We start from the raw sequence: 19,915 nt of genomic DNA on the forward strand, positions 1-19,915 counted from the left end.
AAACTCCCTTATTGCATTTGCAATACTGTGGTGGACTTGCTCTCTCGGTCGGTTTGGAGATACGGGCTCGGAGCATAACATCTGGGGGCTCGTCTGGGATCTCTGTCCCGCCGGGGAGGACAACTCTCCTGGTAGAAGGGAGTAACCTCGTTAGGAGATAAGAGCTCTGAGCACCGGTGCTAACGTTGCAGAAACCCGGATTAAGTCCGGGGCCTGGTATCGTACTAGGGAGGCATCTGGCTGTAAAGTGCAGAGGCAAGTCAGTGTAAGGCTGGGGCCTGGTTTCGGGCTGGGGAGGCAGCTTGCTCTGGTTACTGGATTAAGTCCAACGTAAGGCCGGGGCCCGGTTTTGTGCTGGGGAGGTGGCTGGCTCTGTGAACATCCTGCAGGTAAGATTGAGTGCATTGTCAGTGGCCACCTTGTGTTTGTTATCTGTTTGTCTATTTGTGGTGTCTGCGCTGCTCTTTGTGTGCTCTGTTGGCTCCAAGCGTACTTTTCTGTGATCATGGGACAAACAACTTCTACTCCTTTATCTCTTATGATTAACCACTTCTCTGATTTCAGGTCTAGAGCTCAGAATCTTTCGTTACTGGTAAAGAAGAGCAAACTGGTGACTTTCTGTTCTGCCGAGCAGCCCACCTTTGACGTCGGATGGCCACAAGAGGGAACCTTCAATCCCCAAATTATCCAGGCAGTTAAAGAGAGGGTGCTTACTCCTAGTCCTGCCGGGCACCCAGATCAGACTCCCTACATTCTGGTCTGGCAGGATCTAGTGAGAAACCCGCTGGAATGGCTTAAACCCTTTGTTCTCGCTCCTCCTAAACCTCCCCGTCCCTCTTCCCCAACTCCAACCTCGCCAAGCCCACAGGTGCTAGTCATGAAGGCTTCCGAAGAAAAAGAAGGAAAAAAGGACGAGAATCAACCAAAGCCGGTCTTCCAGGAATCTTCTCTGTATCCTAATCTGATAGATCTGGAAACCGAATTGTTCCCACCCCCGTATGCAGATCCACATCCGCCCTTGCTTCCACAGGTTCCACAGGTTTCATTGGGAGAAGCCAGGAGGAGAACCGAGCCTTCAGCTCCTCACAGAGAAGGGGGCCCCGCCCAGGGAACTCGGGGAAAAACAAGAGAAATGGCCAGCATAGTGGAAGAAGACCCAGAAGTCCCCTCCTCCACTGTTCACCCGTTTCTGGTCCGGGCGGGACCAGCCAGAGAGGGTGGAGAGTGGACATATCAGTATTGGCCCTTTTCCACTAGTGATTTGTACAATTGGAAAACCCAGACTCCCTCCTTCTCTGAAAAACCGCAGGGTCTTATTGATCTTTTAGAGTCTATCCTTTTTACTCACAATCCCACTTGGGATGATTGTCAGCAACTGTTACAGGTGCTTTTCACTACAGAGGAGCGCGAGCGGATCCTGTCAGAAGCTCGGAAGAATGTGCCAGGGGTGGATGGGAGGCCCACAATACAGCCTAACCTCATTGAGGAGGGATTCCCCTTGGTGCGACCCAACTGGGACTTCGAACGCGCTGAAGGTAGGGAGCGTCTCCGGGTGTACCGTCAGACTCTTATGGCCGGCCTTAGAGCGGCCACCAGGAAGCCAACTAATTTGGCCAAAATAAATTCAGTGAGGCAGGAACCAAATGAGAGCCCAGCAGCCTTCCTTGAAAGGATAATGGAAGCTTTTAGACAGTATACCCCTATGGACCCACAGGCAGATGAGTCACGAGCGGCAGTTATGTTAGCATTTGTAAATCAAGCAGCCCCCGATATTAGAAAAAAGTTACAAAAGATAGAGAGGTTAAATGAACAATCCTTGCAAGATCTAGTGAGGGCAGCCGAGAGAGTTTTTAATCATGGAGAGACCCCAGAAGAGAGAGAGGCCCGCATTAGAAGAGAAGAAAGAGAATTTAGAGCTGAAGAAAACCGTAAAAATCAAAAAGAGCTGGCCCAGATATTTTTTGCTGGGGTTGAAAACAAAAACAGGTTCCAGAAAGGGAAAAAATTGGACTCAAAAACTGAAGAAAAAACGACAAGGCGTAAGCTTGAGAAAAACCAATGTGCGTTTTGTAAAGAGTTTGGACATTGGAAAGATAAATGCCCCAAGAAAAATCTAAAAGAGGGGCCCAAGAACCCCAAGAACGAGACTCCCTCTCCAGACAGTCATATCCTCTATGCGGGTGAGGATAGCGACTAGGGGGGTCAGGGCTCGAAGCCCCTCCCCGAGTCTTGGGTAACTATAAATGTGGAGGGGAAACCGGTTGGCTTCATGGTGGACACGGGAGCCCAATACTCAGTCTTAAACCAAAAAGATGGACCCATGTCTAAGAAAAGTAGCTGGGTGCAGGGAGCAACCGGGACTAAACGATATGGATGGACTACAAAACGGCATGTGAACTTGGGGGCCCACCAGGTAACCCATTCTTTTCTGGTGATACCTGAGTGTCCAGCACCCTTGTTGGGAAGGGATTTACTGTCTAAAGTAAATGCCCAAATTCATTTCGACCACAGACAAGTGTCAGTTTTAGATGGGACCGGGCATCCTCTTCAGGTCTTGTCTCTGGCATTAAAAGATGAATACAGACTCTACTTGCCAGAGGACCCAGCGACAATAAGCCCTGAAGTACAACCATGGGTTCAAAGATACCCTCAGGCCTGGGCTGAAACTGCAGGAATGGGACTAGCCAAACAGAGGCCCCCTATCATTGTGGAACTGAAAGCCAGTGCTTCCCCGGTGAGGGTACGACAGTATCCCATGAGTCAAGAGGCTCGACAAGGAATTACTCCTCATATACAACGCCTCATAGACGCTGGGGTCCTGAAAAGGTGCCGGTCCCCATGGAACACTCCCCTGTTGCCTGTGAAAAAGCCTGGGGGAACTGATTTTAGACCGGTTCAAGATCTACGAGAAGTCAACAAACGGGTGAATGATATTCATCCTATGGTTCCTAACCCTTATACATTGCTAAGCAACTTGCCTCCAAACTACATTTGGTACACTCACTGTTTTAGATTTAAAAGATGCCTTTTTCAGTTTGCCTCTTGCCCCCGCAAGCCAAGAGATCTTTGCCTTCGAATGGCAGGAAGACGGTGGTCAGACCCCTGTGCAGCTGACATGGACTCGCTTACCACAGGGTTTCAAAAACTCGCCCACGTTATTTAATGAGGCCCTGGACGAAGACCTCCGTGAGTATCGGGTTGAACACCCTACCATTGTTTTATTACAATATGTTGATGACCTTATGCTGGCAGCGGCTACAGAAAAAGAGTGCCAAGAGGCAACAGGTGACCTTCTCCAAACCTTGGGGACTTTAGGTTACAGGGCTAGTGCCAAAAAGGCCCAGATTGCCAAGCAAGAGGTTACATACCTCGGGTATAAGATAAAACAGGGCCAGAGGTGGCTAACACAGGCTATGAAAGAAACCATCCTCCAGATCCCTGAGCCGGCTAACCCTAGACAAGTGAGAGAATTTCTGGGAATGGTGGGATATTGCCGGTTATGGATCTTGGGGTTTGCAGAAAAGGCCAGGCCCCTATATGAAGGGACCAAAGAAAACAAGGACTGGAAATGGACTGAGCCAATGAAAGAGGCCTTCCAAGAGCTCAGGCGAGCCTTGCTAGAAGCTCCTGCCCTTGCCCTCCCTGATCCATCTAAGCCTTTCCAATTATTTGTAGATGAAAAGCAGGGGATAGGAAAGAGATGGGGACCATGGAAGCGACCTGTAGCTTACCTTTCCAAGAGACTGGACCCAGTGGCAGCCGGATGACCACCTTGCCTCCGTATCATCGTGGCCACCGTGCTCTTAGTCCACGATGCTGATAAACTGACTTATGGACAGAGACTCTTGGTCTACACTCCTCATGCCATAGAGAGAGTTTTAAAGCAACCCCCAGGTAAATGGATTTCTAGTGCCTGCTTGACGCACTACCAGGCTTTGCTACTTGACACCCCACGGATTCATTTCCAAATGCCCTGCACTCTAAATCCGGCCACTCTTTTGCCCAATCCGGGGGAAAATAGCCCCCTCCATGATTGTGATGAGATACTGGCCGGGGTAACAACAATGCGAAAGGACTTAACCGATACTCCACTGGATAACAGTGAGCTAAAATGGTTCACAGACGGCAGCAGTTATGTAAAAGATGGACAGAGACGGGCGGGAGCCGCAGTAGTAGATGACTCTGGACAGACGATATGGGCAGAGGCCCTTCCCCCGGATACCTCAGCACAAAAGGCAGAGTTAATTGCCCTGATCCAAGCATTAGAGAGAGCCAAAGGAAAAAGAATAACTATTTTCACTGACAGTCGCTATGCTTTTGGCACGGTACACATCCAGGGCCCGATATATCGGGAACGGGGGTTTTTGACAGCTGAAGGAAAAAAAATTAAAAACTTGCCTGAAATCCGTAGACTTTTAGAGGCTGTACAGATGCCTCCGGCTGTGTCAATAGTACACGTACCTGGACATCAGAAGGGTGACAGCCCCATGGCACAAGGGAATCGTGCCGCAGACCTGGCAGCTCGAAAAGTAGCTGATGAAGATTTCATCACCCCTGTGTTGGTGATCGGACTTCCACTTCCAGGTATGGGAACTCTGCCCCCAATCCCTGAGTATTCATCCACAGACTTTGCTTGGATCCAAAAACACACCAACCTTCAAAAAGATAAAGATGGATGGTACCGAGACTCAGATAGCTACCTGATACTCCCTGCTCAGTTGGGACGGCAACTATGTGAGCATTTGCACTTGTCTGCTCATCTGGGAGAAAAGAAGACTCTGATGCTCTTTCAAACTGCGCACCTGAGATTTCCCCGGCACCAGACAACTGTAAAGAACATAGTGCATGCTTGTAAGGCGTGTCAACAGACGAGGCCAGGAAAAGGACAACATGCAGGACTGAGGTATTGGGGAGAAGGACCAGGGCAACACAGGGAAATAGATTTCACCAAGGTAAGGCCAGGCAAGTATGGTTACCGGTACTTGTTAGTGTTGGTGGATACCTTCTCAGGGTGGGTGGAAGCTTTTCCTACAAAGGGAGAAACCGGGACGATAGTGGCAAAAAATATTTTAGAAGAAATAGTTCCCAGGTTTGGCCTGCCAGTGACCATCGGCTCTGATAATGGACCTGCTTTTGTGAGTCAAATAGTTCAGAGCCTTGCCCTAGCCCTGGGGACTAAATGGAAGTTACATTGTGAATACAGTCCACAGAGCTCAGGGCAAGTAGAAAGAATGAATCGGACTCTAAAAGAAACTTTAACTAAATTGGCTATAGAGACTGGCGGGGACTGGGTGACCCTCCTTCCCTTCGCCCTCTTCCGCGCGCGTAATACTCCTTATCAACTTAATCTGACCCCATTTAAAATTCTGTATGGGAGACCTCCCCCTGTATGTCCAATATTTGAAGGGACGAAACTACCGCCTCCCACGTTGGGGCAATTCCAAGAGGCCTTGATGGCCTTAAGCAAGGTGCACTCTCGTGTCTGGAAACTGCTCCGGGAAATACATGTGGGTCAAAATAAGGGAACTATTCCCTCACATGACATTGGCCCCGGAGACTGGGTATGGGTCAAAAGGCACCAAACCAAGGCACTAGAACCCAAATGGAAGGGTCCTTATGTTGTTCTTCTTACCACCCCAACTGCCCTAAAGGTCAACGGTATCGGGCCTTGGGTGCATTGCAACCACGTATGCCCAGCTGCTTCAGCAGAGGAAGAAGACGCTAAGAAAGAGTGGGAAGCATCTCTGCACCCGTCCAACCCCTTGAGGCTAAAGCTTTGAAGGCGCCAACAGGACCAGGACAACTCGGCTGGGCCATCTTGTGGATGACCCAGTTACTCTGCTCCGGAGTTGCCAGCGTGAACCCGCATCAACCCGTCAAAATCACCTGGAAGCTGCAAAATGGACTAACACGAGAGGTGCTAAACTCCACTACCGCAATACATCCACCAAACACATGGTGGCCAGACTTGTACTTTGACCTTAAGCCGATGGTAAATGTGCCTTGGGCTAGGGGTTATCTCCGAGAACAAGGGTTCTGGGCATGCCCAGGTGCACCCAGACATGACTGGAAGTCCTGTGGGGGGGCATAAGACTCTTATTGTAAAACTTGGGATTCTAATGATGGACCTCGGCGCTGGGAAGTAGGAAATTGAGATTTACTTAATTTTTCATTCGCCAAGCCCCTCCCTAGGGTCCTCGGAGATCCAACTTCTAGCTGTGAAAGTTGCAATTATGCACAAGTCAGAATAAGGTTCAATCCAGAAAAAAGCAAAAAAGAGGGGACCTGGATCTCTGGCCTATCTTGGGGGCTACAGACGAGGGAATCAGGAGGGTTTGGGGTTGATGGGAAAGGGATTACAGTAGTGAGCCAGGTCTTAGAGCCAATTCTTGTACACAGTATTGGGCCCAACAAAGTAGAAAAGCTGGCTGTAACCCCCTGCCTAACGACTTCCATGCCAACATCTTTGGCAGTGAGTCCTGAAGCAGAAGCGCTCGCTGAAATAGATCCCCTATGGAAGCTGATTAGGGCAGCTTATGCCACCCTGAATCAGACCCATCCTGAGGCAACTAAATCTTGTTGGTTATGTTACAACTTAATTCCCCCTTATTACGAAGCAGTAGGCCTCAACGCCTCTTATGACTTGGCCAACAGCACCGATCCTCCTCAGTGTCACTGGGGGGACCGAAAGGTGGGTCTGATGATGAAAGAGGTATGGGGAAAGGGCTTATGCATGGGCACGGTGTTACCAGCAAAGTCTCCACTTTGTGTGCATGTCGTCGAGCCTGATGACTTGCCTGTAGCTAAATGGTTAATACCTCAAATGGGAAAATGGTGGGTCTGTTCACACACGGGGCTAACTCCATGCCTGCATAGCTCAATCTTTGACCCCAAAGAAAAATTCTGTGTTATGGTGGCTGTCATGCCAAAGATTCTGTACCAACCAGAGAATGCAATATATGATTATTGGGCCCAGAAATTAACTCTAAATCCTCCAAAAAGAACTTATAAAGTTAAGAGGGAACCTCTTACCACCATAACGATAGCAACTATGTTCGGTCTTGGAATAGCCGGGGCTGGAACCGGAATAACAGCTCTGTCCCTGCAAGGCCAAAGATTTAACTCCCTGAGAGCGGCCACAGATGAAGACATTACCCGTATAGAGCAATCTATTAGTCATTTAGAATCGTCTCTAACTTCTCTATCTGAAGTAGTTCTGCAAAACAGGAGGGGATTAGATCTGCTCTTTCTGCAACAAGGGGGACTCTGTGCTGCCCTAGGAGAAGAGTGCTGTTTCTATGCGGATCATACAGGAATAGTTAGAGAATCTATGGCCAAAGCGAGAGAAGGACTAGCCCAACGTAAACGAGAACGTGAGGCTCAACAGGGATGGTTTGAATCTTGGTTTCAACTATCTCCTTGGCTGACTACCTTAATCTCCACCTTGCTAGGACCCCTGCTAGTACTTTTACTAATGCTAACCTTCGGCCCATGTATTATCAATAGACTTGTAGCCTTTGTAAAGGAACGCATAAATACAGTACAGCTGTTTGTGCTTCGACAACAATATCAAACTGTGTCTCAGGACCGAGAGGAAGATTCCTCTATATGATCTAAGGACAGGGGGGAATGTTAGGGACCAAACGACAGTCTCTAGGACCTGAGTCATGTTTACCAGAAAGAGACAGGATATGCGCTCATCCTGCCTGGCCAATCATGTAACACCAGCTACTCCTGTAACTGAGACAAAGAACTGCCTGTATATAAGCCGCCATACTCCTTTGTTCGGGGCTCTTGTCAGATTCCCTTGTGTGGGATGAGACTTGGGCCCTAGCGCGCTAGGAATAAACAAACTCCCTTCTTGCATTTGCAATACTGTGGTGGACTTGCTCTCTCGGTCGCTTTGGAGATACGGGCTCGGAGCATAACACCCTGATCCTCTCCCCACAGAACACTGGCCCCCAAATACCAGATATCAGACAGGTCCACTTCACCCAGAATGTGAGGACTGAACAGGCTGAAGCACTTGGAGGACTGGCTGACTGTGCTCAAGGTTTGCTCTCTGTCCTTTCAGGAAGACATCTCTCAAGAAGCATCTGTATTGTCAGCACCGAAAGCCTCGTCTCCAGGAATTCTGACAGCCCTCCTTCTGAGCATGTGGTAAGAGTGAAGCTCAACGACAGTCCCTTTGGGAGAAATGACGTGTCTCTGGCAGAAGAGCTGAAGTGCAAGAGTTCTAGGTTTTGCTTCTTATTTCACTATAAACAGCACCCCAGGCCCTATTAATAAATGGGAAGACTAGCCTCAGGGCCGCCCTACCACCCAAGGCAAAAAATTTCAAAAGAGAGGAGCAAGTGCTTGAGATTTTAAGAAAGGCACCAAGGCACATATGTTCATGGATACTTGTTGGAACCCAAATGCATCCTGTACCGTAATTACCTTGGGAGGGTGCATAAATTTTCCTACAGGGCTGTTGGTGCTCAAAGCACCCTTAAAGTTCTGCTTTGGGAATTACTTCCAAGCCTATGTCAAATTGTTTCCACCTCCCTCCATAGCAGAAATACTCATAAGTCACTCAGCACTGCGACTGGTGTCAAGTGTTGAGCGTGTTGGGGATACCTTTGCCTCTGGCTCTGAAGTCAGCTCCCAAGAAGGAGACGCACAGCAGTGTGGGGCAGAGGGACTGTCCTGAAGATCAGGGCGCTCGTTTCTGCAGATAAGTCCTTGTTAGCTTGTTAAAGAATTTTTTTCTTCGGTTTTACCGCACCCCTGGGTGAGTACGGCCATGGTGCCGCTGCTGCCGATTTGCTCGTTACCCAGCCTCTCTTTACCCAGGGCTGCTGATTGGCTCGTTACCCGGCCCTTCTTTACCCAGGGCTGCTGATTGGCTCGTTACCCAGCCCTTCCTTACCCAGGGCCGCTGATTGGCTTGTTACCCAGCCTTTCGTTACCCAGGGCTGCTGATTGGCTCGTTACCCGGCCTTTCTTTACTCAGGGCTGCTGATTGGCTTGTTACCCAGCCTTTCGTTACCCAGGGCTGCTGATTGGCTCGTTACCCGGCCCTTCTTTACCCAGGGCTGCTGATTGGCTCGTTACCCAGCCCTTCCTTACCCAGGGCTGCCGATTTGCTCGTTACCCAGCCTCTCTTTACCCAGGGCTGCTGATTGGCTCGTTACCCGGCCCTTCTTTACCCAGGGCTGCTGATTGGCTCGTTACCCAGGGGCGCGGGTTTGATGACCACGTGGCCGCCTCCAAGTCGCCACATTTGCTTCCTCCTGCTCTTGCGTGTCCCATTCTTAGCCTCTGGTCCTGCTTCTAAGACTTCCTAGGGCAGCAGGTCCACGTGGCTATAAATGGAAGAGTGGAGGAAATCCACTGCTTAAGCTAGTTCTCAGATTCAGCTGAGCCCTGAGGGGATTTTGCACCTAGAGTTTAGATCTCAAGCTGACTTAAACCTACAAACATGTTTGGATTGTACTCTGTACTGTTTGAAGGACATTTTGAACCAGTTGCCAACATTTAAAAGCCTAAGAGATTTCACACTGAAGTCCAGATATTCAGCCTTTTTTGAAAATCAGACGTTCTAGAAACATCAGACCAGCATTCCTAAATGGCTGTAGCTGATCTGTGTGTCAGCTGCGCCCATACTAATAACAGCAAGCATTTCGTAGTGTCCCCTCTGTGCCAGGAGCTAAACAATTCAGAGACAGTAATTCATTTTTTCTTCACAAAAATCACATGGTATTGATATTATTATGATTAGCCCCATTGTATAAGTTAGGAAGCTGAGGCACAGTGAGATTAGGTAACTGTGTAAACTCAGCACAGAGTGGTAAGGTTAGGACTTGCACTCTTAGTCTGAACTTAAGCCTCTATCTTTAGCCACTATGCTGGGCCTAGCAATGTGTTCTGGGGTTGCAGGCTCTCTCTAGTTCATAATACTTCCCCCACTGAACCCCACAGTGTGGCCAGAAACTAGTTACAACTTACTGTCACATTTACACTGCTGCTGTCCTTAAACCCAGCGCACTTCACTCATCCCAACCTGGCGTCGGAAGCCTTGTGATCTGAGACCCCTGCTTCAGAGATTTTCTCTGCAGTGGAGAGCTGAGTGAAGGCGCCGTTAGATACAGCAGTACCAGGTAGGGAGAAGAAAGGGCTTGTCCTTATTCCTATTCCTGCCCTGTCACTTGCCTTCTCTTCTTACTTACAGCCCTCCCAAGCAGGCGACGCCCTCCACATGCACAGAGCCCGTACTCACACCATGGGGTATGTAGTGGGCATCTATGACAATGCCACACGGCCCCAGACGTGTGGAAACCTTGCTCCCTCGCCTCACTATGTCAATGTCAGAGCTTCAAGAGGTTCCCCGAGCACTTCTTCAGAGGATTCGAGAGACTATGTCAATATCCCCACAGCCAAGGAGCTTGCTGAGACTTTGGCTTCTGCCAGTAACCCTCCTGGGAACCTCTTCATCCTCCCAAGCACCCAGGAGCTGGCACTGTCTGAAGAAATAGATGAGGGTTGTGGGGACGCCAGTGACTGTGCCAGTTTGGGGTCTCCAGGAACTGATAACAGTGACCCACTCAACGATGGGGAAGGGTCTTCTCAGACCTCGAATGACTATGTCAACGTGGCAGAGTTGGACCTCGGGACCCCCCGAGGGAAGCAGCTCCGGGGGACGTTTCAGTGCCACAGGGATTATGAAAATGTACCACCAGGTCCCAGTAGCAGCAAGCAGCAGGAGGAGGAAGTGACATCCTCAAACAAACACCATGTAGAGGGCAGGACAGATGGTCCAGAGACCCACATCCTACCTGCCGTGCAGTCAGGGAGCTTCCTGGCTTTAAAGGATTACGTGGCTTGTCAGTCGTCTGCCCACAGTGAGACCAGGCCGCGGAAACATGCAGAAGAGACGTCAAGTAAGGACTCTCATGACTATGAGAATGTGTGAGCTGCCGAGACAGGCGCAGGGGCTGAGCAGCAGCCTGACCCACGGCTCTTTCCTGACAAACTGAGACCCAGTCACCCAACCAGCAAGCTACATGAAGTGGTCGATGCTGCCAGAGTCACCCTTGACCACCCTGTATTTCAGTGGTTTCATTTGGTTAGGCTAAGGAGATGAAATGAGTAAGGAGCTAAGGGGCTCTCAAAAGCAGAGTTTTGAGAAAGCCAGAAAGTATTTTTTCTCAGCAAGGTTCTGTTACCTCTCGTACCAACTTAAGAATGTTTGCTGAAACTACCTTACAGAATTTTTAGGAGGTTAAAAACGGAAGAGTCCTTTAGTGAGCAGTGGAAACACGATGTAGCCTAAAATCATTGGCTTTGCTAATACCAGCAGGCTGCAAAGCTAGAATAGATTATTTGGTAATCCAGGCAGAGGCCAAAAGGAATGAAGCAATTGGAGCGGGGTGGGGAGGGAGAGTTTCCACTCTAGAATGAGTGTGGACCACCAAACGTGGGAGAAAATGCAGAATAATAATTCTCATCATTGCTAAGGGGATTGCAAGCCATAAGCTTTACTCTGGAAAATTGTTCATCAGTTTCTTATTAACATACACTTATTATATAACCCAGTCATTCCAGTATTAGGTATTTATCCAAGTGTAAAGTTTGTGTTCACAAGAGAAAAAAAAAAACAAACCTCATACATGACTGTTTATAGCAGCTTTATTCATGATTGTGAAAACTTGGAAATAAGTCTTTCAACAGGTGAGTGGATAAACAAGCTGTCCTATAGTCACACAATGAATTTATCCACACTCAACGGTAAAAATGAGTGAAGTATATAGGTTCATGCAACAACATGGACAAATATTAAACACATTTTGCTAAGTGAAAGAAGCTCTACGTAAAAGTCTACATATTGTATGGTTCTACTTATATGACATTTCTGAAAAAAGCAAAACTGTGGAGGCAGAAAACAGATCAGTGGTTGAGAGGCTTGGGAAGTGGGAACACAGGAGCTGTACAAGGAAATTTTTAGGACAAAGTTTCTATAAGGTGATTGATACTTGACTGTATGTGTTTGTCAAAACACACACAAAAAAAGCCCGTACAGCACAAAGGATGACTTTATTACATGCAAATTTTAAAAGCTCACCAGGCAAAAGAAAAAAAAAAAAAAAAAAGCTCACCAGGCTGTTGGGGGGGGCCACAATATAATGCAGACTGTAAAAATTTTGTAAAATTTTGTAAAAATTGAACTGGTTTTACAAATGTATGACATAATGTCACTGAAGGGAGTGGGGGAAAATTGAGCTGGCCCAAGTAACTTTGGAAAACAATATTTTGCTTGGAAATGTAAGATGAAGACACAAAGAGCTGAACACAAACACTGCAGTGTAACTGATAAATTTGTGTCTCATGGGAATATAGTTTAGCAATTTTTAAACTAAGTATATCCTCGAGTTGAACAAATAAGTAAATATGATATAGATAAGGAGAGGCAGGTTTCTTACTCTCAGAGAAAGAAGCAATAAGTAAGCAAGTAGAAAAGGAAATGCAGATGAGTGTACACGTAGGCTTCCCAGACGGTACAGTGGTAAAGAGTCTGCCTGCCAACGCAGGAGACGCAGGAGATGCAGGCGCGATCCCTGGGTTGGGACGACCCTGTGGAGAAGGAAACGGCAACCCACTCCGGTATTCTCGCCTGGGAAATTCCACACACAGAGGAGCCTGGTGGGCTACAGTCCATGGGGTCACAAAGAGTGAGACATGACTGAGCACACACAGCACACTCATGTGTGTATTTCCTAGGCTAGTATACATATGCGTATTTCCTAGTATACATATGCATATTTCCTAGTATACATATGCGTATCTCCTAGTATACATATGCGTATCTCCTAGTATACGTATTCGCATCTCCTAGTATACGTATGCGCATCTCCTAGTATACGTATGCGTATCTCCTGGTATACGTATGCGTATCTCCTGGTATACGTATGCGTATCTCCTGGTATACGTATGCGTATCTCCTGGTATACATATGCGTATTTCCTAACTCTGCCCACTAGAGGGTCTAGAAGCCATTCTCCAGTTGCAGTGAATACACTTAGCTCCCAGATCTTGGTTTCCAAATATCATTGTCCAATAAAAGGAAGCAGAACTCCTTGGAGGAATGGCTGGTTTTAGAGCTGAGGCAGGGAAAATAAAAGATGAGTTTGAGCACTGTGTAGAAAAGGAAAAAGAAAGAAACAAGGGGTCAGGGGAAGAGAGAAGAAAAGATGAGGGCATGTCAGAAGGAGCCAATTGAGAGCACTCTCAAAGGTATTAGAGCAATTTAGGCAATAAAAGTAAATGTTTATAATGCAGATTTATAACTCAAGGCGTAAATTAAATATCCACGAATCCCTGCCCTGATACATGGTAAAATTAGCAGGTGGCACCTTATGGAAAAATAAGATAATTTCATAACTTCAAAGAATCTCCCTTCAAATGTGTATTCACTATCATGATGGTTTTAACTTGATCCACAAATTATTTGATACTTCCCTTGGCACTTAAGTCCCTTCGCCTTTGGTGTGGGCTGGATTTAGTGACTCTTGTCTAAGGAAAAGAATATGGAAAAGAGAAAATAGTAAATCTACAGTGGAGAAACCTCTGTATATGTAGGCTATTATACATGTATATTTCCTCTGTCCACTGGAAGGTCTAGAATCAGAGACGCTCCAGTAGGAATGAGTGCACTCAGCTCTCAGGCCTTGGTTTCTAAACTTGGTAGACACTATCTTAACCACGTGATCAAGGTCAACTCACCATTGGGAAGCTATGTTGTGGACTTCCCTGGAGGTCCAGTGGCTAAGAATCCGCCTGCCAATGAAGGGGACAAGAGTTTGATCCCTGGTCCAGGAAGGGGCCACATGCCAAAGGCATCCAAGCCTGTGAGCCATAACTATGGGGCCTGCGTGCAGAACTACTGATGCCCTCATGCCCAGTGCACGTACTCTGCAGCAAGGGAGGCCACCGCAGTGAGAAAGCTGAGCACTGCAGCTCAAGAGCAGCCCTCACTTGCCACCCCAGAGAAAGCCCACCCACAGCAGTGAAGACCCAGCACAGCCATAAATACATGCATACAAGTTATGCTGCTCTATGACCAAGGACAAGGGTGCTTCGCCTCTGTGGTATCTTCCCTAAAAGCCACAACCCCAGTCTTATCGTGAGAAGCATCAGAAAACTCAAATTGAATGACATTCAACAAATACCTGGCCAGAACTCTTTAAAAGTGTTAGAGTCATGAAAGACAAGGGAAGACTGGAGAAACTGTCAGACTGGCAGAGACTAAGAAGGTGTGATGACTAAATACTTGATGCCTTGGATCGGATTGTAGTACATGAAAAGGACATTAGTGGGGAAAAGTTTAAAAAACAAACAAAAAGAGAAGAAAGTTCATATTGCAGTCAATAGTACTGGATCAATGTTAATTTCTTAGTTTTGACAAAGGTACCAAGGTTATATAATTAGCATTTAGGGGAAGCTGTGTGAAAGGTACAGGAACTCTCTGTACTGTCCCTGCAACTTTTCTGAAAGTTATGCCAAAACAAAAAGTAATTTTAAAGCATAGATAAAGCTGGGAGTGAAGACATCTAGGTTCATTCCACTCAAATAAGGGTGCCTTTGTTCCTTTCTCTGCAAAAAGGGACATAATATAAAGCACATGCTACTATCGTTGCTTTGGATATTTGTGTTAGTTTTCTGCATGGTTCTGTTAATGTATGCCCTCAGTCTCTCCTATCAAACTGCAGTCCCTTTGTCTGTAGGAAAATATAATTAAATCCTTTGTATTCACCCTAGTACTTAGCACAAGCCCCAAGATAAAGTCAGGTTATCAATAACTGACAGGTGATGTGATTTCAGTGCATGTTGAGTGATGTTTTTCTGTGGTTCAGGAATGGAGGCCGAGGCTTAAAGCTAAGCATCAAAGGTGTAAGAACATCCCACGTTTCTGAGTTCAGAGCACCACCAGCTGTCAGGGGTCAGCCAACAACCCTCAGGGCTTGCTGAGAACAGGAAAAGAAGTCTTAACGCGTACTGCTCTCCACAGCACTGCGCCTCCGCTCCGCGAGAGAGGACCGAGCGTGGCTGTGGCAAGCCTCTGAGGACACACTGGTCACGAGGAGTGTCTTTCCTCCTCACTGCCTCTGTCCCCAGGGGTGGGAACCATCTCACCATCTCTTCTGCAGGGCACCTGACGCCCCAGGAAAAGGAGAGAGTAGAGTGTGTGCCAGAACTGAGAGGAAGGGCCTTGGAGGGGCTGACTACCCACTGCTGGGCATGGCAACTCTAAAAGTGTCACCAGAGGAAGGCCTCTGGGCCTAGGTCATTTCGTTGGTACCATGTCAACAGGGTGCAGGGCCAGGGACTTCTAGGATAAATCTGTGAGGCATAGAACATCAGAAGTGGCTTCACAAGCACTTGGGTAGGTGCTAGAGACTGCACATTTGTGTGGCCCTGAAATTCATATGTTGAAACTTAATCTCTGTTGTGATACTATTAGATGGTGAATGCATGCTCAGTCACATCAGTCATATCCGACTCTTTATGACCCCATAGACTATAGCCCGCCGGGCTCCTCTGTCCATGGGACTCTCCAGGCGAGACTACTGGAGCGGGTTGCCATGCCTTCCTCCAAGGGATCTTCTCAAACCAAGGACTGAACCCGCACCTCGTGTCTCCACTGCAGGTGGATTCTTTACCACTAAGCCACCGGGGAAGCCCCATAGAACGTGGGGCCTTGGATGACCAGGTCGTGACAGTGGAGCTCTGATGGGTGGGGTCAGGGCCATTGTAACAGAGGCCCCAGGGCCTCCCACCCCTTCTGCCTTGTGAGAACACAGCCAGATGGCTGCCTGTGAACCAGGTGTCAAGCCCTCACCAGACACCCAGTCTGTGAGTACCTTGATCTTAGACTTACCAGCCTCCAGAACTGTGAGAAATAAGTGTTCGCTCTTTCAGTCCCCAGCCTATAGTACTGTTGTTATAGAAGCCTGGGCAGACAGACGGTGGGATAAAGGCTGATTTTTACAGGAGCCAGCTCGCATACCTGTTTTGGGTAGATTTCTTCGTTGCTCTCAGATTCACTCTACATGTGACAAGCATTTAAATGTGCCACACACGAGGGCACTGTGTCATTCTGATATTGATGGCCAGTAAAGGTTAGCCTAGGAAGCAAAAAAAAAAGCACGGAAAGAGCATGGCAACCTCATTCATCAAGTAAAGAGAGATTTGTGTCAGATCTGTATGAAGATTCAGACAGAGCTGGCTCTTAGACACTGGCATGAAAGGTTCCTCATAACCGAGAGATAGCTGCATTGCCAAACCCGGGCCCATGCGCCCTCCGCACAGTGAGGCCAAACACACTGACACACTGGAGTCTGGAGTACAGAAGGTCTATGGCAAGGGCTGTGCACAGAGAGTGCTCAGAAGGCCTGAGCTCACAGTGCTTTTCAGGGAAGAGCTTTCTGTTTGGTTGGTTCTGGTTGCTGCCTGCAGCTTCCAGGATCTTAGTTCCTCCACCAGGGATGGAAGCCAGGCCGCAAGTGAAAGCGCTGAGTCCTAACCACTGGACCCTCAGGGAGCGCCCAAGGAAGAGTTTTTACAGGCAATATTTGGGGTGAGAGCTGGCCTCTGATCAGTTGGTGGCAAGGTAGTATGGCGGCCTTCGGGAACCTCGGCCTTCAGTCTTCCGGTTCTCCCCAGTCTCAGTCTTCGTGTTCTCCCCCGTCTGGGGTCTCAGCGTGCCCTGTCTTGCTGTGTGTATACTCCCTGAGACAGCACCAGGACTCCGTGCTATCACTGAACTACTGCTTCCTGACTGCTTTTTGTTTGTTCCTGCATCTCCTAATGGTAACTGCCTGAAGCTGAATCTGCTCTTTGGGACTCAGGGAAGGCCTAGGACACTACAGTACTTTTCTATAAACTAGAAGTGAAGAGTCTTTTGTACCCAAGAGGGCCCCACAGTGTCCTGTTCAGTGTCAACCCTCCTTTTTTTGATACTCCTCAATCATGAGAAACGTTGGGCTGGAAGAAGCACAAGCTGGAATCAAGATTGCCAGGAGAAATATCAATAATCTCAGATATGCAGATGACACCACCCTTATGGCAGAAAGTGAAGAGGAACTAAAAAGCCTCTTGATGAAAGTGAAAGAGGAGTGAAAAAGTTGGCTTAAAGCTCAACATTCAGAAAACGAAAATCATGGCATCTGGTCCCATCACTGCATGGGAAATAGATGGGGAAACAGTGGAAACAGTGTCAGACTTTATTTTGGGGGGCTCCAAAATCACTGCAGATGGTGACTGCAGCCATGAAATTAAGACACTTACTCCTTGGAAGGAAAGTTATGACCAACCTAGGTAGCATACTGAAAAGCAGAGACATTACTTTGCCAACAAAGGTCTGTCTAGTCAAGGCTATGGTTTTTCCTGTGGTCATGTATGGGTGTGAGAGTTGGACTGTGAAGAAAGCTGAGCACCGAAGAATTGATGCTTTTGAACTGTGGTGTTGGAGAAGACTCTTGAGAGTCCCTTGGACTGCAAGGTGATCCAACCAGTCCATTCTGAAGGAGATCAGCCCTGGGATTTCTTTGGAGGGAATGATGCTGAAGCTGGAACTCCAGTACTTTGGCCACCTCATGCGAAGAGTTGACTCATTGGGAAAGACTCTGATGCTGGGAGGGATTGGGGGCAGGAGGAGAAGGGGATGGCAGAGGATGAGATGGCTGGATGGCCACGGACTCGATGGACGTGAGTCTGAGTGAACTCCGGGAGTTGGTGATGGACAGGGAGGCCTGGTGTGCTGCAATTCATGCGGTCACAAAGAGTTGGACACGACTGAGCAACTGAACTGAACTGAACTGAGCTGAACTGAATCTTGAGGGGAACAGGGGCAAGACAAGAAAGGGAATTGTTTTGGATCGAGCGGTTAATCATAAATTTGGCAGAGAAATTCAGCTTGGGGGAGCACTTGGTTTCAGTTATGAGATGAGAGTTTATGGGATCAAAATAAGTTGTTAAGAGAGCTACCGCTCAGTAAGAAAGGGAGGTTCAACCTACCACAGTTGGGTGGCAGGTCCCAGAGAAAAGAAAGCCAACTCATGCTCATGAGACAGAAGGGAGCAGGGCACACAGTGGAAAAGAATGACATAGCCTGAGGAGATGACATAAACCGATTAGAACCAAATAGGTTCAAGATGGTGGCCCAGTCCACTTCTTCTAGAACTTGAACCATACTGTATCCTCAGGGCAACACATCAGCAAGCTAAATCAGAGACCCGCCGCCCCCCCCCCCGCCACCCCCCCCCCCCACACACACACACCGCCCATGGGAGTTCCAAGGCCAACCATGAAAGACAGAAAGTGAGCAGTAGCTCAGTTCCTGGAAATCACCACCCCTTCCCCAAAATTCCTGGTTAGAACCAACTAGGTCCAATAGTCGTCTCACTCGTTAGTCTATGAACTTACCCACCCCTATAAAAACTGACAACCCCATGACCCAGTGCCTTACCTTCTGAGGTGCCTATTCTCTGTGGAGTGTTTCTTTCTAAATAATTCACTTCTTGCCTATCATTTTTTCTCTCACTGAATTCTTTCTGTGATGAGACATCAAGACCCAGAGCTTCATGAAGTCCTGAGATCAGGTGTGTGACCTCACTTAAAGACCATGGATTTGAGACCCAGTCTGGCTTCTGACTGGTTCAAGTCTTGGCCCATGAGCTCAGGTTCTAATCTGAGTTGCACTGTTTCACTTATGCCCCAATGAGTTAAAAAGCAACAACAAGCCCCAAATGGAGTCATGTACACTTCACCGCATCCACCCAAGCTTCAATCCTGCCCAGAAATGTGACCTACAAAGCAATCTGAAATTTCCTGAACAGCTGCCAGTGAGGTAATATGCATGATAAACTAAGCTATTTCCCTCCCCTCAGAAAGAAGGAGACCTGGCCCTTTTCTCTTGCTAATAACTGTCTTGCCCTCCTTTGCATAAAAGATTTCCATTTTGTACTACTCCTGGAATGCCCTCTAGTTGCCAGATGGAGTGCAGCCTGATTCATGAATCACCTTCTTAAGCCATTAGATCTCAAATTTACTTGGTTGAATTTTATTTTTTAAATGTCATTTATCCTTAAATACATTCTCCTAAATTGAGAATAATTAATAAATTATGTTCTCAGATAGGTAACCTTTCTGTTTATTTCTTGTTCTGAGAATTTTTACAAATGAATGGATGAAAGACTGTCTTATAATTTCTTCCTCTTATAGTTTTATTTTCTCAAATTAGTTGCCAGGAAATTGTGAGTTAAATGGAATGCTAGTTGTGAAACAGTGGGGAGAGTACAATCTTTAAAAGAATGACATACCCATCATACATACATAATAAGCCACTCCAGTCGTGTCTCTTTTGTGACCCCATGGACTGCAGCACCCCAGGCCTCCCTGTTCTTCACCATCTCCCAAAGTCCATTGAGTCAGTGATGCCATCCAACCATCTAGTCCTCGCCTCCTTCTCCCTCAGTCTTTCCCAGCATCAGGGTCTTTCCCAGTAAATCAGCTCTTCACATCAGGTGGCCCAAGTATGGGAGCATTAGCTTCAGCATCAGTCCTTCCAGTGAGTATTCAGGGTTGATTTCCCTTAAGATTGACTGGTTTGGTCTTGCTGTCCATGGGATTTTCAGGAGTCTTTTCCAGCACCACAGTTCGAAGGCATCAATTCTTTGGCGTTCTCACTTCTTTATGGTCCAGCTCTCACAATTGTACATGACCACTGGGAAGACCATAGCCTTAACCATACGGACCTTTGTCAGCAGAGTAACGTCTCTGCTTTTCAACACACTGTCCAGGTTTGTCATAGTTTTCCTGCCAAGAAGCAATCGTCTTCTAATTTCACGGCTGGGATCACCATCCGCAGTGATTTTGG

The 19,915-nt window shown here is 47.6% G+C and overlaps 1 protein-coding gene across 1 annotated transcript in view; it reads left to right on the plus strand.

Annotated features, from left to right (window-relative positions):
- The window catches only part of LOC138416284 (lymphocyte transmembrane adapter 1-like), a 95,158-nt gene that overhangs the window by 4,194 nt on the left and 71,049 nt on the right, over positions 1 to 19,915 (plus strand). Inside the window, 2 exon segments of the mRNA XM_069545104.1 lie at positions 8,075 to 8,160; positions 10,214 to 11,086. Coding sequence (XP_069401205.1) covers positions 8,075 to 8,160; positions 10,214 to 11,086 — 959 coding nt within the window.

This window comes from Ovis canadensis, chromosome 12 (assembly GCF_042477335.2).
Source record: "Ovis canadensis isolate MfBH-ARS-UI-01 breed Bighorn chromosome 12, ARS-UI_OviCan_v2, whole genome shotgun sequence".
NCBI classification, from domain to species: Eukaryota; Metazoa; Chordata; class Mammalia; order Artiodactyla; family Bovidae; genus Ovis; species Ovis canadensis.